At 42.9% G+C, this 25,894-nt stretch overlaps 1 protein-coding gene across 1 annotated transcript in view; it reads right to left on the bottom strand.

The window, feature by feature from the left end:
* GTPBP1 (GTP binding protein 1) overlaps positions 1–25,894 on the bottom strand; it is a 100,051-nt gene that overhangs the window by 26,648 nt on the left and 47,509 nt on the right. The window contains exons 2-9 of the mRNA XM_073549466.1: positions 10,998–11,109; positions 8,237–8,417; positions 7,029–7,377; positions 5,612–5,735; positions 5,066–5,180; positions 3,905–4,049; positions 3,494–3,676; positions 3,278–3,413 (exon numbers count right to left, since the gene is read on the bottom strand). Coding sequence (XP_073405567.1) covers positions 3,278–3,413; positions 3,494–3,676; positions 3,905–4,049; positions 5,066–5,180; positions 5,612–5,735; positions 7,029–7,377; positions 8,237–8,417; positions 10,998–11,109 — 1,345 coding nt within the window. The remainder of the gene's footprint in view (positions 1–3,277; positions 3,414–3,493; positions 3,677–3,904; positions 4,050–5,065; positions 5,181–5,611; positions 5,736–7,028; positions 7,378–8,236; positions 8,418–10,997; positions 11,110–25,894) is intronic.

Below are 25,894 nucleotides of genomic sequence, written 5' to 3'. Positions count from 1 at the left end.
TAGCTGCTGGTCACCATCATTACTCTCATTCATTAGCTTAATAGTACTTATCATATTTGAAGCATTGTCAGTTACGACAGAAAGAACTTGCTCTTTTTTAAGTTCATAGTCTTGCAGAACCTTTTCCACCAAGACCTGGAGAAACTCACTGGTGTGATGAGCTTTGGTGTCTTTTACTGCCAATGTCTTGGTAACGATTTCATTTTTGTCACAAACAAATCGGACATTGATGGCAAAATAGTTCTGTGACGTGTGCAGGCATCCATTTTAAGAAACAGAAAGCGTCCCTTGAGAGTTTTTTAAGTTCTTCCTTTTGTTTAAAAGCTTCTTCGATTACTAATTTTCTAATACTCTCTCTCTCCAGAGAAACACCAAGCTTGCTGGCCATTTCCCCATTCAGACACAAAAGCTGGTCGTGAAAATAATGAAATAGGCACACTATCCTTTACAACAAGCTCTATGATCTGTTTTTTAAATGTATCTACTGTCATGGTCACAGTAACTTTGTCACTGACAAAATATCTTGCAACTGATGGCTGCAAAGTTCTCTGCTCCTTTGTTTGGCTGGAAGAGCTGGGCACTGGTTCATTGGTTTGGATGCAGTCTTTCTCATCCACTGCTTTCAGTACTTCTGGATGAAAGCGCTGTAAATGTCTCTTTAGATTAGAAGCTCTGGTAGGAGCATTTTTATCTTTGCCTGAATATGCACTCATCTTGGCTTCACAGCATTTGTTTTCGTCTGGATCATTTGTCATACACTGACAGACATAATGTTTTCTATCTTGAGTGATGGTGAAATGTTCAAATACAGCTGATTTAATGTGATGCTTCTTTGACATTCTCAGGTTTTTAATTCTGCATTCACAATCCAAATGACAATTGTTTTTCCTAAAAACAATTGTAAAAAATTGCCAGGTCGTACAACTGATATAGTGGTCAGTAATACTGTTATTATTCCTCATGTACTCACAGTTAACTGATGCAAAGTTTGTTGAAAGGATAATACTTCTTACAGTCTTCCTCTTCTGAGTAGCAGGCAGCTGTGAGATGCTTGGAAGACGCACACCTAGTATGATCTAGTCTAGAGGAGGAGCTTTACTACTAAGAATTTGCAACACATTTTCACTTTCAGTTTCATACATTGTAAGTAGGGGGGTTGGGGCAGCATGAGGTTAACCAAGTATAAGATTAGATAAGGGCAGTGGAGAACAGTGACACACAAGAAGTAAGAAATGTCTATCTCCAGCAGAACTGCTTATCACTGTTGTTCATAGTTTGATAGAACATATATATATTTGAGTAACATTTATAAAATTCATATGAAAGTTCAATTATGAAATATTAATACATTTTTTTTTAAAGCTGGAGTCGGTACATTTCTACCGACTCCGACTCTAACCAAAACTAACTCCGACTCCACAGCCCTGGTTCAAAGTGCTCACTACATATCTAGATAAGTTCCTTAAGGGGTCTAGTTTCCAAAATGGTGTCACTTGTGGGGGAGCTCCAATGTTTAGGCATACAGGGGCTCTCCAAACGCGACATGGTGTCCGATAACGATTGGAGCTAATTTTCCATTCAAAAAGTCAAATGGCGCTCCTTCCCTTCCGGGCCCTGCCGTGCACCCAAACAGTGGTTTATGACCACATATGAGGTATTGGTGTGCTCAGGAGAAATTGCCCAACAAATTTTAGGATCCATTTTATCCTGTTGCCCATGTGAAAATGAAAAAACTGAGGCTAAAAGATAATTTGTGTGAAAAAAATGTATTTTTTTTTTTTACAGATCAATTTGAGAAGCACCTGGGGGTTCAAAGTGATCACTATGCATCTAGATAAGTTCCTTGGGGGGTCTAGTTTCCAAAAAGGGGTCACTTGTGGGGGTGCTCCAGTGTTTAGGCACACAGCGACTCTCCAAACGAGACATGGCAAGCGCTAAATATTCCAGCATATTTTCCATTCAAAAAGTCAAATGGCGCTACTTCCCTTCTGAGCCCTGCCGTGCGCCCAGTGGTTTATGATCACATAAGAGGTATCGGTGTACTCAGGGGAAATTGCCCAACAAATCTTAGGATCCATTTTATCCTGTTGCCCATGTGAAAATGAAAAAATTGATGCTGAAAGGAAATTTGTGTAGGAAAAATTAAAATGTCCATTTTTTCCTTCCACATTGCTTTAGCTGCTGTGAAACACCTGAAGGGTTAATAATCTTCTTGAATGTGGTTTTGAGTAGCTTGAGGGGTTCAGTTTTTAGAATGGTGTCACTTTTGGGTATTTTCTGCCATATAGACCCCTCAAAGGGACTTCAAATGTGAGGTGGTCCCTAAAAAAAATGGTTTTGTAAATTTTGTTGTAAAAATGAGAAATCGCTGGTCAACTTTTAACCCTTATAACTTCCTAACAAAAAAATATTTTGCTTCCAAAATTGTGCTGATGTAAAGTAGACATGTGGGAAATGTTATTTAGTAACTATTTTGTGTCACATAACTCTCTAGTTTAACAGAATAAAAATTCAAAATTTTAAAAATTGCGAAATATTCAAAATTTTCGCCAAATTTCTGATTTTTTTTTACAAATAAACGCAAAAATTATCGACCTAAATTTACCACTAACATGAAGCCCAATATGTCACGAAAAAACAATCTCAGAATCGCTAGGATGCGTTGAAGCGTTCCAGAGTTATTACCTCATAAAGGGACACTGGTCAGAATTGCAAAAAATGGCCAGGTCATTAAGGTCAAAATAGGCTGGGTCATGAAGGGGTTAAAGATGCTTGGAACAACCTCCCTGCAGAGTTCTTTCAAAAACCATGCAAGTATCTAGAAGTTTTCAGGCTAGTTTGAAGGCAAAGAGCAGTCACGCTAACTATTAATTTGATTTAGATTTCTTTGATTGACTTTCCATTTTGTTAAATGATAAAAACAAATTAAGACAGCTATTTTTGAACGCATTCATACTTCACAGCATTTCTGCACACCTGTCTAAAACTTCTGTATATTACTGTATATGCATTACTCAACCTATTCCCAAGCCATTTATGTCTTATAAAAAGGTAACCCCGAATTTATATATTCTACCAAGAATAAAGTAACTATTTATATTCAAGTAATTTTAGACATGAATGGAAAACAAAAATGAAAGACTAACCGGTCTTAGGGATCATATATGCAAGAGCCCTCATAGTGAGGACATTCATTTACATACATAATAAATGGTCCCATAATAAATGGTCTGACTAATAGTTAAGTTAAAGGATAGAAGAAATGTATTTACAGTACCCATTGCCTGGTATCGCGGGCTGATTGTGGTCGGATGATGCAGCACCAAGATTTCCGCTTCAAACTCCCAGGATGCCTGAGGATTAAGGCGCGGGGAAACCATCACCATGCCCTTCCTGATAGAAGAGCGCTTAATCTGAAGAGGAAATACATTATTAACTGGCTTCCTATAGATATATTAGCCATTTTGGACTGTTTCTTTCTTCACAGACTTACCTTTTTCAGAGCAAAGGATGCTGTCTGTCCACCTCGTACCTCTTTAACGGGCATACGCTTTCGATGTATTGACTTCACTGCAATTGATGTAAAGCTCCCCAGTGGGTCTGGTCCAAGCAGCAGCAGATCATTAAGCTTAATCAGGCCTCTTAGGGTAGTTCCAGAAACCACAGTACCCACACCCTAAAGAGATTGAATTTTTAAGAAAAATTGCAGAACACCATACACCTGAAGAAACCAAACCTAATACACAGTTTACCATTTTCAAAACTTCGGGGACAAATTTCCTCTACATAACTTGCCCAAGGAATGCCATTCTGAGATATTTTGCCATTTATTAGAGCAAAGCTGGAAAATGTTTTGCAAACAATAGCAGATGTATTTTCTTTTTAAACAAATCTTTCACCTTACCGGTACTGAGTAAGTGTCATCAATCTGGAACTCTGCAGGTTCTTCCTCCCTAGAGCTAGTGCGTGGAGACAGCAAATTTAGGAACATCTTCAGCAGATCCAGATTCTCCCCAGTTACATTTGAGATCTGAAAGATTGGACACATCCTGTAAAAGAAAGTCAAGCCATTGACGTGTTACTATAATGAGCAAACACCAACAAACTTGTGCAGGTACTTATTTTTTAAATCAGTTTAATTTTATTTTTAATATGTAAAAAAAAACGAGATCTTCAAAAGGAGTTGTCCCCTTTAAAGCACAGTTATGGTTACTCACTCTTCCTATGTGTGCACAGTGCCTCCCCAGCCATCCAGGTTTCAGCCAAACACTGAGCTTAGCACCTTGTGCCGCCTACATCACAAGCACTGAAGAACTCAGTCATTGGCTGCAGCATTTTTACGTGGAAGCAACAGACACTGTGCTAGATCTGGGGAGGGTACGTAAAAATCAGGTGGATTTTTTGTATAACCAAAAAATATGGGAAAAGTTTATTGAGAGAGGACAACCAATTTAAAGGCTCTGTTCAGCGTAGGAACAACCATTATTAGAAGAGCTGCAACAGCTCTGCTGAATGGTTATTACTTAAATAGCAATAACACCGCTGCAGACAACAGTTTTTGCCATCACAGATTAAAGCTGCTGTCACACTGCGTTCTGACACCCGTTTGTTGCTCCCGTCGGGGCTTATGCGCATATGCAAAAGACAGGGCCATAGACTATAATGGTGCGGACAAAGCGAATGTGCAGTGCCATGCATCATTTTTGGGCATGTACGCCCCTAGTGGAGGCAGACACTCAGACGTAGTAGACTGCTTCTGGCTGTCCACCTCCAGTAGGCATACATACTACATGCCCCCAAAAATGATGCACGACAGAACACCTGCTCACTCTGTTGGCATCATTATAGTCTATGGTGCATGCGCTGGTTGGTGCATGCGCCCAAATCCAGTTTTCTAGGGGGTTTGGACGCAAGCTCCGACAGTACCAGTGAACAGGTGCCAGAACGCAGTGTGAAAGGGCGGAGACCAGAGCGATCATCAAAGCCTGAGGCATTCACATGTTCTTAATCCCATACAGCCATCCTAATTTTAATAAACAGAACTACCGAGACTAGAGATTTGTACCTTTCGGAGCTGAAGTTGGAAGCAGTAACAATGACATCATCCTTGTTTTGAACCAAGACAGGGATTTTTCTACATCCAGGAGACTTCAGCAGTCTCTGTAGCAGTTTTAGCGTTTCTATAAAGAAACGAAGACAAAAAAAATTATTTAAAATCTTTCTCAAGATAAGCAGACCATTTCACTTTCTTCATATTATTAGCAAAGAAAAAAAAAATTAAAAATGTCAAATATTTAAATTGTTCCCTGTAGTATGGACATTTCCATAACTCTTTGGTATTTGACTCAATTTAGGATATTTTCATGGCAGAGCCTTAAGCTGTGCTCAGAATGGACGATATTTTCATTCCAATGTTACAAATTATGAAATCTGTTGTATAGTAATCTGTGGAGATTATCACCCAGCAGAGGACAGCATTGCCGCATATTACCCTTGATAATGACAATAATATTACATCTAATGTGTCAAAAGAGACGTCGCGAAGCAGAATCAAATGTTAACAATGGACTGTAGATACATGTAGGATATGAGAAAGGTTACTCATTTTTACCTTGTAATATGTTTGCCGGACACATGTCAATCTTTGTTACCACCACAAAGACTGGAACATTCAAAGCCAGCGCCAAACCTAAGTGCTCCTTTGTCATACCCACTATGCCAGCATTACTGCCCACCTAAGGAAGGGAGAAAAATACATTGGCGATTTTTTTATCGGTAGCAAACGTCATGATAGAACATAAGTTATCATTTTTAATTCTACTCTTGAAATTTCACAAAATTACAACCACTGTCAGGGTTCAGATTAGAGAACTTTTTGAACCCAAGTCTAGTAATCTGACAGATAAACTGCACGTCCTGTTGATTGGTCAGCTGGGGCCTGTTTTCCTAACTTTTCTGTATTATGGTAGTCTCCATAAAATAATTTTAGATCTTTTCTTACAGCTCGGTATTTTGCTGCTCCATGGATATTCTTCACAAATTGACAGCTGGATGTGTCTCTGAACAGTTACATTGGCAGCACAGAATGGATCGTGTAAGGGTGGGTTTACATTTGCCAGCCTGTGGTTGTGAAGAGTCAGCGATAGAATAGATGCACAGCAATCGGCTGCAGCTGAATCTGTCACCAGGTTTTTGCCACATAATCTGAGAGCGGAGTAATGTAGAGTCAGTCACCGCAATTCCAGTGATGTGTCACTTATTGTGCTGCTTGCTGTAGTATTTATAACAATCACCGTTTTTCAGGAGATCACCACCAGAGGACTAGTACACCTGCTGAAGTTTTACATATTCACAAGCTTGGTCTAACCCCACTCACACCACTGATTATCAGCTTTCTGTGTACACGGTGCACAGGCAGAAAGTTAGGGGTGTGGTTGCACCACCTGGGCAGATTATAAAGACCTCAGCAACCAGATAACTGGTAGATCTGCAGCAGATAAATCAGTGATTTTATTAAAAAAATTATTAAATACATATACATCATGCAGCTCAGTAATTTACACATAGCTAGAATCAGGGTCTCTGACTCTACGTCATGCTGCCCTCAGATGGGTGACAGATTCCCTTTAATAGCCTGTGTAGAGAGGACTACCGCATTTTCAGGTGCAAAGAACAAGTATTAAGACTGTACTATGTGCAGACTGTCTTTGTTATTGGCAGCACATGTCCTCTTTACACGGGATGATGTGCAGCTGAGAATATCAATTTTCAAGTTAGCTTAAAAATCATAACGAGCGGTTTGCGAATTCGACAGATGATTGACAGCCCTCTTACATTGGTGGATCGGGAAGCAAGTATTCTTAAAAACACTCGTTCCAGACAATCAACCAAAAGAAGGCACCCATAGACTTGGAAGGCACACACCCTCAACAAAACACCTAGCTGTCAATTCATTCATACATTTCTAGCAGTTATACAAAAGCTATGGTACAAATATGATTCACATAAACCGACCATTATATCCTCACCATTAGCATACAGAAGTCTGGCAGATGACCTGTCATTCCAAACACTGTTGTCTTCAGGTATTTCTCATGGCCAGCAAGATCAATGAAAGTTATGATCTTCGAAGATTTCTCACATATCTTGGTCCACTCCAAACTTCCACCATGACTGTCTGGCTTATTGACAACATGACCATGGCTATCAAATCCCAAGATGTCGTTGCCTACACTGCTGGTTCGACCAGATTCAATCTCGTGTTTGTGCCGAAAAAGCTTCTGTCTGGCAAAGCCACGTCCATTGTCAAGTTCTCCATGAGTCAAAACTCCCAAGAGGGTGCTTTTTCCAGCATCCACATTACCGACTACAGCAACCCTATTAGAGAACAGAAAGAGTACGGTCTCAGATATTAAATAATACAAAGTGATGCCATAACTATTATTGGTGGCAGTCCGACCTTGGGAACTCCTGCCGACCACAAGAACAAAGTCACCAAGGTTCATTTGGATTATTCCATGCACAGCTGCCCACCTCGCCACTACCGCTCACTGCGATAGTTACTTTAAATTGGAAGGATAAATTAAGTATTGTGGAAAACCATCTTCAAAGAGTAACTTAGTTATTTTATTTCATAAATCAACAGAATATATGAAAATAAGAACCTTTATAAATATACATATTAGAGAAATGTGCTTCTTTTCTTCTCCTCCTGATCTGATGATTAAAATCTGTAATCGGTGAAGACACTTTCCCATTAGAGATAGGAGATGACAGGTGGTTTTATACAATTCTATGGAGGTAGGTGAAGCTAGATGCAGAAATTCTGCTGTAAGTGCTCACAAAACAGTTACAATTCTTCATAGAACTTTACAAGCACCAACTGTCACTCCCATCTAAGCACATAAGAAAAAAAAGATTTTATTCAGCTCTGCCGCCACTATTACATTGTGTGTCCCATTCAAAGTGAAAAACTTGGTGACAGGTTATCTAATTTATTTGATCCTATCTTATCTATACATAAAAACTTCTGAAATATCACCATTTACAACGTTCCCTGCAACTGTAGTTGTGCTTTATAAAACTACAGCTTTAACTGGGAAGTGGCCTTCTGCACGATGGACAGAACATTGCCCACCACCACTGTGGGTAATAACGGAGACCTGCAGTTAGTGACATTATAACAAAAAGGTGTCTTGTCCATAGCACCTCATTAGGCCGTACACACAAGTCTTACCTTACTTCCAAGAAGTCATTATCGCCAACACATTTGCGCACCAGATAGTCTCTAACTTTTCCTCCAGCCTCTTGGTGCTCCCGCAGCAGAATCATGTCGGCACCTATTTGCTCTGCCATGCTAGTTACTGTCGCAATAGACGCCTCCATGTCTGCTTCATCAAGACCATATTCTGTCCCATCTAAACAAAGGACAAAAATCACTTTATGACAGAACGTGCAACGTAGCAGGCCTCCTTACTAGCAAATCATTAGGGAGTGCCAGGGGCAGTATTGTCATTCAGGACATCCATGAATTACGTACATGCATCACCCATGATGAATCCATTAACGTTTATTGTGCTATTCACGTTTTGTCATTTCTATGGACCCAATGTCCAAAAAAAAAAAAAAAATAAGTCACAAGGAAATTTTTCATTGGGGTCACAGTACAAAATCACCCATACAACTATACAAGTTTATGGGTCTGTGATTACTATTGTGATGGATAGGAGGCGTTCGCAGGGTTTTTTTTTTGTTTGTTTTTTTTTTTAATATACGCCGAGAATCACTGATGGAAGGCTGATCCAAAACGGATGAAGTTTGAACCTGTTCTGTGTATGTAGAAAAAAAAAAAAAAAAAAATCACTGAATGAGGCTTGAGATTCCTCTTCAATGTGCTATCACAATACCTAGAGTTGCTCTTCTCAAACCATATTTTTTCTAAAATGCATGGATGCATATATTAGAAACACCACATTTTTGGCATAGGATTACCAGCTGACTGGCACTGCACAGTGACGTGGAAACGCACCAAGACTGCATGTGCATTTTTTTTTTTTTTTTTATATCTTATGCAAGTTTATGGGGAGAATCTGCACATAAAACTCAAGAGAAATGGACAAGCTGTGGACTTTATACACACACACACACACCACAAGTCAGTTTATGCCAAGTGTAAAAGCAGCACAAAGAGAACAGAAGATGTCTATAAGTCCTATCCACTTTACTGGAAACTGCAAGATGCTGCATTTTTGATGCAGGAAAAATACACAACGTCGAAAACTCACCAATAGCTCATCATGGGCACAGAGACTTAGGGTGTGTGCACACGTTGCAGTACAGTACCATTATAACCTATGTAAATCAAAAATGCAGTGTACACGGTGCGGAATTTTCCGCGCGGATCTGCTGCGGTTTTAAATCCGCAGCATGTCACTTTCTTTGTGCGGATTCTGCAGCGGTTTGGCACCTGCTCCATGACAGGTGTCAAACCGCAGGCAAATCTGCAGATAAACTGCAGGTCTTTTGACCTGTGGATTTAGACAAAACCGAGTGGAAAATTCCGTAGCAGAATCCGCAATGTGTTCACACACCCTTAGGCCGGGATCACACATGCGAGAAAATCGGACAAGTCTTGCATCTTAATACCCAGCATTGTTGCCGGCACTGGGGAGCGGAGCGTGCGGCTGCATAGGGAATTTAGATTGTGAGCCCCAGCGGGGACAGTGATGATAATGTCTGTAAAGCGCTGTGGAACTAATAGCGCTATATACGGTAAGTAAAATAAATAGATAATCTAAGATATTACATTTACAGTAATAGCATCTTGTGCACAAACAAATTCCCTTATCACCTCCCAACACAAAACTGAACAAGACAGTCAGCAGAACCAGCCCTGTATGGTTGAGATTAAAAGTTACGACCTTGTGAGTGGGTAAAAAAAAAAAAAAAAAAAAAAGTGAAGAGAGGGGTGGGTTTGAGGTGACATCTTAAACCATCTCAGCATGGTTTCAGTCATGGGGTTCCCAGTCTATATGAGCACAATATCAGGGAGCTACAAAGGGAAGGACTGATCAGTAATGACAGCACACGGCCACAGACCCATCCACGGGAATCGGCAGAGCTGTACTTCACATGCCAAGCTGCAAAGCGCAATATTTGAGCTATATGTCATTAGAAGATAAGGAACCAGAGTTCTACAACTTCTCGCTCAGTTTTGTTGCACTTTACCACCTTCAAATAAAAAATAACACTATTCATTGCCACATATATGCTGTATTGTTTTTTATATTGTAAAGGTCATTTCTGCCGAACTATTCTTTTAATGCAAAAAATCTCCAATGCTGCATTAAAAATAAATAAATAAATAAATAAATACATACACCAGTGTGCAGAATATTCCCATATAGAAGGGTAGTGCAGACTTTATTGCAATATAGACGAGAGGAGGAACACAAGCCCACTACAAAATAGTACAAAATTTTTATTTAGATAATACAAAAAGACACATAACGAGAGGAAAAGCCATAAAACCATCAAATACATATTTATTGTTAAACTATTTTCCAAGCATGGGGTTTAATGCTGTGAAACACACTTGCATGTATTTGTTATTTCTGGAGGTATGCACTACTGCTCTCTCAGTAGGGTTTTTTTTTTTTATCCCGAGTCCCATAGTGGATTAATGCTTGTGCAGTTGCTGTTTAACTCTTTCATGACCTTTGCTCTAATGGCTTTGTACTTTTGGGTTAACCCCTGGTCTATACCACTTCTGTGTAGTGATTTCTGATTGCCCTCATCACTTTACACTATGTATTTGATGGTTTTAGCGTTTGCTCTCGTATGTGTCTTTTTGTATTATCTAAATAAAAACTTGTACTATATTGGAGTGGACTTATGTTCCTCCTCTCTTGTCTAAACTATTCTTTTAAGTAGCACGTAATCTGCTATACTATAGAAAGCAAAAAATAAAAATATAATAATCAGGAACATACACTTACCAGACCCTTGTCCGATGACATAGATGGTCTCCCCCCTTCCCTCATCCATTCGATCTCGCAGTTGATGTAGCAGACTGTCATACTGCTCTGCAGTGGGGCTCACCAACACATGCTGAAAAGAAGACAGGTACAATGAGCAAAAGGGTCGCCAAGCCTCAGGACATGAGCGTTCACACCGATGCTTCACACTTACTGCCACTCAACTTATGGAACAGCAATTCATAAGCCTCCAGTAGCACCACTAATAAGCGTCCGGGTCTCACTAGACCCAATTTTCCCTTAAGTTGAACAAAGTAGAACGACGATCTAATGTGCGCAGACTCTTTAAGATCCAATACATATCAGAAAAATGTGCAGCTCAACACGTGTATGGGGGGGGGGGGGGGGGGGGGGTCTCGACTGTCTCCAACAGATGATGGCATTGGCCTACAGCATTTCATCCATTGGTCATTTCATTCTCCAGGACATAAGGCTCCAGAAGAGCGCGACAGTGGCTCGCTGCTCAGAGATCACAAAGGAGCATTCGGCTGAGACAAAGGTTCCTGTATATGGAGGAGTTGAGAGATACAGCGACCATTCCCAGGATCCCACAGACATCTAATGTGTATGCAGCCTTAAACATAGTTTTAATTTGTGTTTCATAAGTCAATAGTAAACATGAAAATAAGCAACATAGTAATATATGTTATCAGAGAAATCTGCTGGTTTCTCTGCTCAAATTGATTAGTCATTATCAAAATTCTCAATACTGAGCTAAAATGTGTATTCAGTGAAGACTGACTGTTACATAACATCTCTATGGATATCCTTCATACACTGGAGGCAGCAGAGGTCGGCGAATCACAGCCAAGGAAGAGAATCCGCAGAGTACAGTCCGGCCCCTGTGCACCGAAAGCTTCAAGATGATAGTTTGTGTGACTGTAAAAAGTACATAACTTCCCTCATTTACATACAAGTGGGTGGTGTTTTTCCTGAAGTGTGTCTTTGGTGACTGGCAGGTTTTTCCTTTAAAACTGTAAGTAAAAAAAACACTAGTCAGCGGCCAAACTGAAGCCGCAAGAATAGTCAAGTCACTTCCTTAAGCTTTTCCAAGAGTCTGAAGCAGGTAAAAGCAGCAACACATGCACAGCCAGTCATTTTTACATTGCAGTGCATGTGTTAAGTCCCTACCATTTCTTTAAAGGGGTTGTCAGATCTAAAATGACAAGTCTGCAGTCAATGTGTGACTATAAACCTGAGAATCCTCACATCGCGTGCAACTGAGGATTCTCCGGTGTCAGAGACACGAATGGCAGTCATGTGACTGCGAGTATGCAATTTGTATATTCAGGGCCACAATCCCACTAGATGGGAGTATCCTCATGCAAAGCAAGTGTACTGTGCGAGGCCGTAAACAAGTCTAGTCAGAATATGGCCGGCGAGTATGCATATCACATGCGTGCCGCTCCTGGTGCTGACACCAGAGAATCATCACAGATCACGTAGAGTGACTGCAAACTTGCCATTTTAGACTGAACATCCACTTCAAGATCTTTTTCAGGCAGGTACCTGAGCAAACCCACAGGGAAAAGACGTAGTGTGCAAAGATCATTTTTGGTATTTTTCAGAGGTCAAACACCATGAGATCAGATTTCAAGCAGAGACTGCTTGTGGAAAAGCTCTCTTTGGGCTCATTCACACTTGTGATGACATCGGACAAATGCAATCCGAAAAAAAAAAAAAAAAAAATCAATCGGACTACATTCGGACCAATGTTATTCTATCATTGCGTGTTAATCTGTGTTTTTTTTCCAGCTCGGATCGGATCATGATAAGCCTGTAAAAAGGTTGTAGCATGCTGCAATTGTAATAGGAAATTGGATTGCATCCCGCAATAGAAGTCAATGGGTACGAGGAGGAGAAAAGAGAAAGGAAAAAAAAAAAAAAAGGTCGCACTGCACTCAGAACAAGTAAGTGCTGTCCGATTTTTACACACCGATCGCATTTGAAAAGCCAGAAATTTTCCCACGGCGCTCCTGCTTACGTCAGATAGGTGAAGGGAGTTCATTGGCTGTGATCTCCCAGGACCTGTCTGACGGCACCGCGAGCAGGAGAACTTTCTCTAGCTCGCAGTGCCTTCAGACTGGGAATAGGAGTTCACAGCGCTGCTCAGTGCCTCTGCTGGATGGCAGGCTATATGGTTGCTCCATGCAGCCTGCCATCTAGATATAGCAGAGCTAGACCTGCCATGGGACAAATGGATTATCCTCTCTGCGGAAGTGTGAGTAATATTGTTCTTTTGTTTTTTTAAACGCTTTTGCAGAAGACAATGACATCGGGGGAATGGGCGAAGTCGTAAGTATGGTTTGTTTATTAAAAGTGTCATTTCAAATAAAAAGGACTTTATACTGGGTGTCTGTTTTTATACAATATGACTATGGGGTTAGTAATGGGGTGTCTTTTTGACTCCTCTCCATTACTAACCTTGAGGCTTGATGTCACCTGACAATACAAAGGTGACATCAACCCCCCCCCCCAACTGTCCCCCCACTTGCCACCACTACAGGGCAAGTGGGAAGCTGAAGGCTAAGTGCCAGAATTGGCACATCTTAGAAATGCAACTTTTCTGGGGTGGCTGAGAGTTGATGCTTTTAGCCTAGTGAGGAGCAGTATCCATGGCCCCTTCCTAGGCTATTAATATCAGCCCGCAGCTGTCTGCATAGCCTTTGCTGGTTATTAATTATAGGGGGGGTGAGATATGGGAAAATTGTATCATTCTGATTTCTGATGGAATTCCCAATCAAGATAAAGCATGGCCCAATAATACTTGCTTCAGACCACTCAGCCCCCCTCCCTTGGCATGCATTCTCCAAGGCCATTAAGAGCAATGCAATGTTTTTCTTTAAGAACTCCATGAACAAGCTCTTTGAAGCTCCGTGACCACCAATTAGAACAATGGTGCAATATCTGAGGCTAGCCAAGCACATAATTGGAAGCGGCATTCCTTCCACCACACGCCCGTGCCCGGCAGCCACCTGTAGCACTCTGTTATTGAGTTATAAAGCATAGCTACCAGGAACTACATACGAAAAGCATATTTAGTCTCTATGCACAGATAAATTCCAGCAGAATCCAGTGGCACCGCTGCCATTCCATTCAGAGCTTCGGGCAGAAAGTTATGAGCCTTCACGGTTCTAGACAGAAAATAAAAGTGGTTAGTCCCATGTATCCTCTAGGGACAGGAAGCACACAAGAAACTAAAAGCCCCCCTTCTGCCTCAACCCCAGTGTCTTTTACCAGTCACTACACCAGGATGGATGCAACTATTTTATTGAACTGTTCTACATAAATATTGATTCACATTAGTTTCAGAATTCAGGGGAGGGAATGTAATGGTGCTGTCATGATGGACTCCTGGAAATAAAACTACCGGTAGGTGTACTCTATTTTTCCAGGACGTCCCTCATGACAGCACGGTAGGAGAAATACCAAATAAATGGCATTCTAGGTTGGGACCACTGCCTGTAGGACCTTTCCACCATAGGCCAATTATTGACTTGACATCACGTCTAACTTGTGTTTACAGAAGGTTGTTCTATTGGACCAAGTTGCTGCCCTGCAAATCTAGTATATGGAAGCCCCTGCTTTTTTGGCCCAGGAAACAGAAATTGCTCTCGTGGAGTGGGCTTTAATTTTAAGCGGGGGGGGGGAAATCTTTTCTCTGACTTGATCCACCTAGACAAAGTTAGTTTTGCGGCTTTTTTACCCTTATTTTTTCCTGCATACTGAATGAAGAGATTTGAATCCTGTCTCCAGGAAGCTGAGACCTCAACATAGCGCATCACTGCCCTTCTCACATCTAGTGTATGGAACAGCCTCTCATTCTCATTTTTTGGGAAGTGACAAAAGGATGGGAGAACGATCTCTTGGCTTAAATTTGATTCCGAGACTACTTTCGGCAAAAAGGATGGGTCAAGCCTAAGTATTAGCCCATCCCCTAGGATCTGCAAGTAGGGATCTCTGACTGACAGTGCCGTTTCGCCGAGGTAACCACCACCAGGAATTAAGTCTTCATAGAGAGGAAGTTGATGCTGGATTCTTCCTGAGGCTCATAGGGTGGCCTACACAATGTTCCTAATACAAGGTTTAGATCCCAAGGAGGAACGGTTTCTCTGATTGTAGGTCTTAACCTGGAAATGGCTCGAAAGAACCTTGCTACCCATGGATGGTCTGCTAAGGGGAAGTCCATGAAGGCACTGAGGGTGGAGATTTGTACCTTTAAAGTACTAGGTTTTAGGCCCATCTCAAATCCTTCCTGGAGGAAGTCTAATAACTTGGAAATGTCTAGCCGTGCTGTGCTCGAGGTGGATTCTCCAACATAGGAACAAAACCTTTTCCATATCTTGGAATAGATCACTGATGTTACTGGTTTCCTACTCGCCTGCATAGTAGTGATCGCTCTGTCCGACAACCCCCTGGAATTTAGGATTTTCCGCTCAGGATCCAGGCTATCAGGCATAGGAAACCCGGATCTTGGTGTCAGAGGGGACCTTGGGATAGGAGGTCGGGTCTGTCCAGAAGTGAAACCGGGTCTTCCAGAGTCATGCGGTGCAATACTGGAAACCATCTCCTCTTTGGCCAGAAGGGAGCTATCAATACTACTGTAGCCTGATTTTCCCCGATTTTCCTCAGGATTCCTGGTATGAGGGGAAAGGGAGGGAATACATACAGAAGACCTTCCTTCCAACTCTGAGACAGGGCATCTATACCCCCTGGTCTGTCGACTGGACTTATGGAGAAGAATCTTGCTACCTTTGCGATTTTCCGGGTCACAAAACAGGTCTGCGGTGTTCCCCACATCTGGGTCAGCTGATGGAAAACCTCTGCATTTAATTCCCACTCGGAGGACCACAGTCTCTTCCTGCTGAGAAAATCCGCCATTATGTTCTCAGAACCCCTCAAGGGCACGGCCGAGATGGACCGGACATTTCTTTCCGCCCAATGAAAAATCTTTTCTGCTAGGGTTTGTAGGAGTTGGCCTCTCGGTCCTCCTTGGCGCTGTAGGAAGGAAACTGCTGTGACGTTGTCCGAGATGACTTTTACATGCCGATCCTTGACCGTGTCCTGACAACGATGTAGAGTCTCCCATACAGCTTTTAGTTCTTTGTAATTGGAGGATTGTCACACCGTTCTGTCTGTACTTGGTTGTCGGCGTGACAATGCATGTCTTTGCTTTAGGCAAATTTTATCTGGATTTGGAATTAAGCTTTGCATTTTATCTTCTGAGCTGGATCTTTCTTCATAAGAATTCATGGTCTTTGCTTTAACCCTTTACTCCTTTCCCCCTAATTGAAATGGGATACTGCTGGCTGTTACCTGTATGGAGCCTGCTCGGTTCCCTGCTCTGCTGGGTAGCCGTGCATGTGTTAGGTCTTTGCTCTGCTGCATGACCATCCGCATGTGGGTCCCTGGTTGCCGCTGTGGAAGCTGTCTGCGGGTTGCGAGGTCATTTGCAGTTGGTGCATGTCTTTCCACGTGTCTAGGCTTTTAGACGATGCCAGGTGCTCTAAGCCTCAGTTCCTGCACTGACTGTGCTGCAATGGTTTCAGTGTGTGCTTAGGGCGTGCGCGGCCACACATCCCCTGCTTTTATCAGGGTTAGTGTGTGTACTTGAAATGCTGTCCCCAGCCAATTGCTGAGGGGCAGCTCCTATATAAACTTACTCTTCCCTGCTGGGCGTTGCCAGGGCTACTCACAAAGCTCCTGAACCTTGCCATGAGTGTTTTGGGTTCCTGGACCTCTCCTGTCTATGTTTTGGTACCAAAGTCCCTGCCTTGATTCCTGCTTTACAATACAAAAACGCAAAGCTATATAAATGGTGGTGCAGCAAGTAGGATCCTAGTCCGTAATCATATGAATATAGAAACTTGGCACACACTATATATAATTTCTAGTGAAAAGGTAGTTTTTAATGTACAGTACATACAGTATAGACGTTTCGGTCACATTGACCTTCATCACAGTACTGCAAAAAATAATAATTGAAATAATCAAAACAGAAGTATATACAATAATCAGAGTATCTGGGACGCAGAAGAAATTGAAGATGATGTCCATAACATATCAGACATTAATAGCACATTCATGAGTTTATAAAAAGGAGAGCATTTTTGAGCATTTATGCTCTCCTTTTTATAAACTCATGAGTTTATAAAATCAAGGGCACAGCGATGGGCTCGAACGCAGCCCCGCCATATGCTAATTGCTATATGGCTCACTATGAGGATAGTATACTGTACCCCGATGACCTCTTCCGCTCACATTGTGTGATGTGGAAGAGGGATATTTTCTGTATTTGGAATGGTTCCCTGGCCACACAATATGTTCTACCAGCATCTTAAAACATCCTGGCCAGGTCTTGATTTCACAATGTCACATAGTATTGACAAATTTAATTTCTTGGACACTCTTGTGATCAAAGACGACATGGGTAATTTATCCACAGACTTATACGTGAAACCCACTGACCGTAATAGCCTCCTCCATTACACCAGTTTCCATCCAACAAAAACACAATTCACAAGAGCCAATAGAATTGTATCTAACCAGACCACTAAAGAAAAACGCATGCAAGAAATGCAAGCTAAATTTGTAGAGAGGGCTTATCCCCAACATACATTGGTTTTCTCTGGTACATCTAACACCAGAACAAGGGACCGTATCCCTTTTGTCCATGAATACCACCCCTTAGCATACCGGATCCATAGGAGTATACGCCAGCACTGGCATCTCCTCAATACAGCTCACCTTAATGTCAAAGAGTTCAAGGAACCGTTCCTTCCATGTTTTAGAAGACCACGCAATTTCAGGGACCTTCTTGTTAAGGCTACCGTTGGACCATCCCGTCCAGCACTGAATCAACGTTTTTTGCAGAATCCAAAAATATGGCACATTTCCATGCTTGCAATGCACCCAGTGCAACAACGTGTTAAAAAGGCAGTTCTTTCTTTCATCCACAAACTGGTAAAAAAAAAAAAATGATATAAAGGGATATTTCACACGTAACACGTCATACGTGATATATTTGATTAAGTGCCCTTGTGGTTTGATTTACGTGGGGGAAACGACCCAACCTATCAAGGACCGTATTTCAAAACATAAGTCCACGATTAGATGTAAGAACCTTTTACTGCCAGTACCTCATCACTTTGTCACAATGGGCCATGCCATTGCCCAATTAAGATATCAAGTTATTGAGCAGGTTAATGTACCCCCGCAGAGGTGGTAATCGCATTAATTTTTTTAAAAAAGTGAGGCTTTTTGGATTCATGAGCTCCAGACATTGACCTCTAAAGGGTTAAATAGGGACTATGACATCCAATCATTTCTGTTCTGATGTATTAAGAAATATGTGATGTGATGCTGTACTTTTTCTTCATCTCTAATACTTATTCTCCCTTTTTCAGAATCTACAGCACTAGATACATGTATACCTCACGGAGATTTCTTATTACTTGCTCTTCACTGAACCACATCCCTAAAGAGTAATATAGAGCCATCTGGATTATTCACAGCCGTTCCAACATGCACAGCTTCCACTAGTATCCTTTTGTTATGCTGTATTTTCCCCTTTCAAGAACGCTAGTGTGGGGAGACTTTTCACAGTTACATAGGACACTTTCTGTTGGTGACAGCACAGTGACGTCACTATTGAGACCTCCCACTCCCTCCTCCAGCCTGGGGATCGCATCAGGCTGTATTGGAGTGCACAGTATCGTCACTTCCGGTGTCTCACTTCCTCTCCGGCCGCCATCTTGGCCTCTATTTATAGAAGCAGCAGACGCTGCTAACGGCGCCTCTGACCCGCGGTGAATGCCGTGTCATTGCCCCATATGCTGCACACTGACCGGACCGGTAAGCACTTCGCCCCTCCACCACCGCTGTAGGACACTTTGCTCTATTGTTTTGCCTGCTAAGGCGTATTCTCCGTTCTTATTCTACAGACTTGTGCCTTTTGCCCCTACTCCCGGGGGGGTATGTACTCATTAACTCCGGTGACTCTGATATCCTGTGGGTGACGCTCATGTCGTTCCCTGTGTCCTGGTGACCCTCATGTCCTACCGATGTCCAGCCTGTGTCCCGATGTCCAGCCTGTGTGTACCTCGGTGATCCGTTGGTGCCTTGGAGTCCACTGGGTGGTACCCTTCTGGGAGGTGTGGAATCGGGAGCCTGGCATAGCCTTGCTTCATCTATGTAATATGTGACTTTACTTTAGTAAACTTTACGTTCTTTATACCTAAAGTTATGCGGTGTCATCAAGTCTACGCGTCTTCTCCTTGTTCACATGCTCAGCTGCCACAGAATCCCGGTCGCTGTCCTTCCCCATTTCGGGTAGGCTCGGGTCCCCATCTGTGGTATAGAGGGTCCATATTGCGTGTAGGCATCTGCTGGGCCGCAGACGTGACAAGGATCTTTTCTGTTCTCCCGGGCCCTATGTGCCCTGTAGGAAACGACCTACCTCTGCACCCCATCCACTTAAACTTGCATCGATGGTAATCCGGATGCAGGGGAAAGGATCCAAGGTACCCCCTTTCCAAGATTGTCCTTGGATGTCCACCAGGGAATGTTTGAAATCGGTGGGAAGCACCATTTTCCTGTCCAAACCCTAATGATGCTTGTTCCAAGACATAAGGACTGCTCTTTGAAGGCGTTTGAATGGGCCCAACGCCAACGTACGCTTGGGATGCAGGATGTCATGAGTCCTAGGACTCTCATGGCGTCCCTGATAGAAGTTTTTCTTTTGAAACACAAAGATTCTGCCTCTGATCTCCTGTTTTACGTGGGGCAGGAAGGACATTCTGCGATGTGAATCGAGCAGGTCTCCTAAGAATACCTTCTGGGTTCCTGGATGTAGGTCGGGTTTCTCCAAGTTTGTTTGCCACCCCAGGTTCTCCAGAACCTTCATAGTTTGGGCTAGCTGTTTGAGGAAGACAGCCGAGTCCGCCACCAGCAGGATGTCATCCATATAGGGGACCACTACAATCCTTTGTCTTCGGAGAAAGGCTGCCACCTAGTCATTAACTTCGTAAAATATGTGCAGGGCTGAGGACAGGCCAAATGGGAGGCATGTAAACTGGAAATGATGGTTTGAACCGTGGCGGGATACAGCGAACCTCAGATATTGGCGATGGTTTGGGTGAATCGGCACATGATAATATGCATCTCTAAGGTGTACATGGTGTTGTCTCTATTAGCTGGATGGATGATAGATTGTCTCCATTTTGAACTTTTTTGTATTTTACCCACTGATTCAGGGGTTTTAAATTTATGATGGTTCGATACTTGCCCGAGGGTTTTTCTATGGAGAACAGGGACCAGTAATAGCTCTGATATATTTCCATGATAAGAACCGGCTCAATCTCCCCCAATTTTAAATTTTTTTTTTTTTTTTTTTAAATCTCTGTCCACATCCTGTTCTGCGCGGAAAGAGTGGGGATTGGAGATGCAAAGTTGAAGGGGAGGGAGATGGAAAAAAAATCTATCCTGATCTTGTAACCTTCTCCTATGGTTCGCAGGACCCATTTGTTGCTCATTATGGCCTCCCACTCTCTTCGAAAAAACCGCATTCTCCCCCCTACTTTCCTGGCGTCAAGACCTTCTATGGGCGGTGGAGGACGATCGGGCGGAACTACCTTTACCTCCCTTGGGGTAACTCCACTTGCCTGCCTTTCCCTTATAGTCCAGTCTAAAAGGTTGACGGGATCTATGAAAGGACTGCAGCTTTTTGGTTTTCTCTTCCAGAAACGCCTTATTATCGTCGGCAGCTCTCTCTAAAATGTCATCTAGTACAAGACCGAACACAGGAATGAAACAGAGCTTGCTTTTGGATTGGCTATCCCCTGACCATGTTTTAAGCCATATAGCCCGCCGCGCTGAGTTACAAAGTAGGTTACTTCTAGCCGCAAATCTTACAGACTCAGCCGAAGCATCCGTCATAAACTGCGTCACCATTTTCAACATAGGGATAGACTCTAATATGACCTCCCTAGGGGTATTGGTTTTTATCTGGTTGGACAGCTCTTCAATCCAGACGCACATGGACCTAACTATCGAGGTGGCAGCTATATTGGTGTTGATAATCGCTGCTGTAGATTCCCAGCTGCTTCTCAACAGACCCTCTGCCTTCCTGTCAATAGCATCTCACAGACAGGAAGAGTCCTCAAAAGGTATAGCGGTCTTTTTTGCTACCCTCTACCCTGGCGATAGGAATGTCGACCCTAGGGATTTCCTCGACCCTAGGTACAGGTTTAAAGTCTCGTTTTTGATCAAAACAGTGTTTTCCAAGTACCCCATGTTATTTAATGCACTTGCTTTTTTACTTATTTTCATTAGGGTATATACACACATTGTTTTTTACTAGGTTTTAAAGTCTAGTGGGATGACCAGTCGTTTTTCTGTTTTTGTGTTCTGAGACAGCCAAACATCTCATCCAAACATGATATGTTAACTAATATTTGGACCTGTGATCCATCAGCGCCTCCCTGTGGTGACATGGTACATAACACTGTAATTGCCACCTATCAGGGCTGTGGAGTCGGAGCTCATTTTAGTGGAGTCGGAGTCGGTATAAAATGGACTCCGACTCCTAAAAAATATAATAAATTGGGTACAGTATTTCATTGCAGAATGAGCTGAATATTTTTTCATAGGAATTTGGGAAAGTTATAAAATGTCCTATAAATGGCTGTTCTATTTCTGATCTAAGGCTACATTCACACAGCGTTTTTCCTGCATTTTTTGAGGATACGTTTTTCATCTGCAAAAAACGATCAGCTTTTTAAAAAAAAAAAAAAACGCATCACCGGAAAGGTTTTTGAGCTCATAGAGGTTTTCAATAGCAGCTAGGTAAAGAAAAACGAGTGTCCATCATTACTTTAAGAAATGAAGGTCAGTCAGTCCGAAAAATTGGGAAAACTTTGAAAGTGTCCCCAAGTGCAGTGGCAAAAACCATCAAGCGCTACAAAGAAACTGGCTCACATGAGGACCGCCCCAGGAAAGGAAGAACAACAGTCACCTCTGCTGCGGAGGATAAGTTCATCCCAGTCACCAGCCTCAGAAATCGCAGGTTAACAGCAGCTCAGATTAGAGACCAGGTCAATGTCACACAGAGTTCTAGCAGCAGACACATCTCTACAACAACTATTAAGAGGAGACTTTGTGCAGCAGGCCTTCATGGTATAATAGCTGCTAGGAAACCACTGCTAAGGACAGGCAACAAGCAGAAGAGACTTGTTTGGGCTAAAGAACACAAGGAATGGACATTAGACCAGTGGAAATCTGTGCTTTGGTCTGACGAGTCCAAATTTGAGATCTTTGGTTCCAACCACCATGTCTTTGTGCGACGCAGAAAAGGTGAACGAATGGACTCTACATGCCTGGTTCACACCGTGAAGCATGGAGGTGGTGTGATGGTGTGGGGTGCTTTGCTGGTGACATTGTTGGGGATTTATTCAAAACTAAAAAGGCATACTGAACCATCATGGCTACCACAGCATCTTGCAGCAAAATGCTATTCCATCTGGTTTGCGTTTAGTTGGACCATCATTTATTTTTCAACAGGACAATGACCCCAAACACACCTCCAGGCTTTGTAAGGGCTATTTGACCAAGAGGGAGAGTGATGGGGTGCTACGCCAGATGACCTGGCTTCCACAGTCACCAGACCTGAACCCAATCGAGATGGTTTGGGGTGAACTGGACCGCAGAGTGAATGCAAAAGGGCCAACAAGTGCTAAGCATCTCTGGGAACTCATTCAGGACTGTTGGAAGACCATTTCCGGTGACAACCTCTTGAAGCTCATCAAGAGAATGCCAAGAGTGTGCAAAGCAGTAATCAAAGCAAAAGGTGGCTACTTTGAAGAACCTAGAACATAAGGCCGGTTTCACACTTGCGCTTTATAGCTCAGCGACGGCCGCCGCTAAGCCCCGCCCCCTGCTGGCTCCCTGCTCGCCCCTTCCGGTCATCACCGCCTACTAGCGCACATGGACGCTTGCAATCTGCGCACCCCATCTTTAGCATAGGGTGCGCAGATCGTGCGCTGCGCACTTTTGAAGGTGCGCCCCGATATGCAACATGCTGCGTTCGGTGCACACGGGCGCACCTTCAAAAGTGCGCAGCGCACGGCAAAATCCTGCTAGCGCATGGCCAGCGCACGATCTGCGCACCCTATGCTAAAGATAGGGTGTGCAGATCGCAAGCATCCATGTGCGCTAGTAGGCGGCGATGACCGGAAGGGGCGGGCAGGGAGCGGGGCTTGGCGGCGACCGTGCGCAGGCCGTCACTGCGCTATAAAGTGCAAATGTGAAACCGGCCTAAGACATTTTCAGTTGTTTCATACTTTGTTAATTATATAATTCCACATGTGTTAATTCATATTTTTGATGCCTTCAGAGTGAATCTACAATTTTCATGGTCATGAAAATAAAGAACACTCTTTGAATGAGAAGGTGTGTCCAAACTTTTGGTCTGTACCGTATGTATGTATTCGATAATATACAGTGTATTACATTTACAATTTATTACAGTTTGTGTTCTAAAGTTGTATTCCAATAAATATATATTATGTTCTAAATATCTTGATTATTGGCTCATAAAAATGATTAAATGTCTGATGTTCACATTGTACTATAATAAATTTTTCACTTAAATATAAGCAATATATGTGGGAGTCGGAGTCATGGAGTCGGTGCAAGGGAAATTGAGGAGTCGGAGTCGCAGGTTTGGCTTACCAACTCCACAGCCCTGCTATCTATACCCTATCCTTGTACTCCACTCTTGACTGCATACCTGTATATTGTTCTTGTAAATATATACCTGTATATTTCTAGTGCGCCATTTTGGCGATTAAAAATTAATCTTGGGCTGCTCTTTTATCTCGATACACGAATCCCCACGTCCGAACGCTCGGTTGGTTATATTACACGCTACCCGGGTTGGTTTCTGACCTGATATAAGCCTGTTATCGGACGGGGCTTACGTCGAACGAGGAACTGGTGGCAGCATACGGTACTGTGTTAGTGAGGAGCCCTGACAGCGACGGCCAGGAGGTTTATGTATATGTTTCCCAGCCTGGACTGATGAAGTATATGCCACCCTCACTGGGAGCATCTCAATAACTCGCACCTATAAGGGAAGCCTTTCTTGCGACTATTTGCCCTCGGTGCAGTTCCCTGACTGACCTGCTTGCGGCGCCAGAGCCGATCCCTGCTGGTTCCTTCTTTCCCCTCCCCCGAGGTGAGCGAAGTCGACACCCCCTTCCCCTGTGTGATTCATCACAGGGGTGCGATGTCATTTTTTCTTTTTGTTGGGTGGGGTCCCCCATTTTAACACCTTAGTTGAAGGGGCCAAATTTTTGAAATCTGACCAGTGTCACTTTATGCAGTAATATCGCAAACACTTTAACATATCACAGTGATTTGGAGATAGTTTTTATTTGTGATACAGTGCCTACAAGTAGTATTCAACCCCCTGCAGATTTAGCAGGTTTGATAAGATGCAAATAAGTTAGAGCCTTCAAACTTCACACAAGAGCAGGATTTATTAACAGATGCATAAATCTTACAAACCAAAAAGTTATGTTGCTCAGTTAAATTTTAATAAGTTTTAAACATAAGTGTGGGTCAATTATTATTCAACCCCTAGGTTTAATATTTTGTGGAATAACCCTTGTTTGCAATTACAGCTAATAATCGTCTTTTATAAGACCTGATCAGGCCGGCACAGGTCTCTGGAGTTATCTTGGCCCACTCCTCCATGCAGATCTTCTCCAAGTTATCTAGGTTCTTTGGGTGTCTCATGTGGACTTTAATCTTGAGCTCCTTCCGCAAGTTTTCAATTGGGTTAAGGTCAGGAGACTGACTAGGCCACTCCAACACCTTGATTTTTTGCCTCTTGAACCAGGCCTTGGTTTTGTTGGCTGTGTGCTTTGGGTCGTTGTCTTGTTGGAAGATGAAATGACGACCCATCTTAAGATCCTTGATGGAGGAGCGGAGGTTCTTGGCCAAAATATCCAGGTAGGCCGTGCTATCCATCTTCCCATGGATGCGGACCAGATGGCCAGGCCCCTTGGCTGAGAAACAGCCCCATAGCATGATGCTGCCACCACCATGCTTGACTGTAGGGATGGTATTCTTGGGGTCGTATGCAGTGCCATCCAGTCTCCAAACGTCACATGTGTGGTTGGCACCAAAGATCTCGATCTTGGTCTCATCAGACCAGAGAACCTTGAACCAGTCTGTCTCAGAGTCCTCCAAGTGATCATGAGCAAACTGTAGACGAGCCTTGACATGACGCTTTGAAAGTAAAGGTACCTTACGGGCTCGTCTGGAACGGAGACCATTGCGGTGGAGTACGTTACTTATGGTATTGACTGAAACCAATGTCCCCACTGCCATGAGATCTTCTCGGAGCTCCTTTCTTGTTGTCCTTGGGTTAGCCTTGACTCTTCGGACAAGCCTGGCCTCGGCACGGGAGGAAACTTTCAAAGGCTGTCCAGGCCGTGGAAGGCTAACAGTAGTTCCATAAGCCTTCCACTTCCGGATGATGCTCCCAACAGTGGAGACAGGTAGGCCCAACTCCTTGGAAAGGGTTTTGTACCCCTTGCCAGCCTTGTGACCCTCCACGATCTTGTCTCTGATGGCCTTGGAATGCTCCTTTGTCTTTCCCATGTTGACCATGTATGAGTGCTGTTCACAAGTTTGGGGAGGGTCTTAAATAGTCAGAAAAGGCTGGAAAAAGAGATAATTAATCCAAACATGTGAAGCTCATTGTTCTTTGTGCCTGAAATACTTCTTAATACTTTAGGGGAACCAAACAGAATTCTGGTGGTTTGAGGGGTTGAATAATAAATGACCCTCTG

Source organism: Dendrobates tinctorius, unplaced genomic scaffold, assembly GCF_039654945.1.
Source record: "Dendrobates tinctorius isolate UK_male_01 unplaced genomic scaffold, ASM3965494v1 ptg000159l, whole genome shotgun sequence".
Lineage (NCBI taxonomy): Eukaryota > Metazoa > Chordata > Amphibia > Anura > Dendrobatidae > Dendrobates > Dendrobates tinctorius.
Note: the sequence above shows the minus strand (reverse complement) of the source record. Positions and strands in the feature narration are given on the sequence as shown.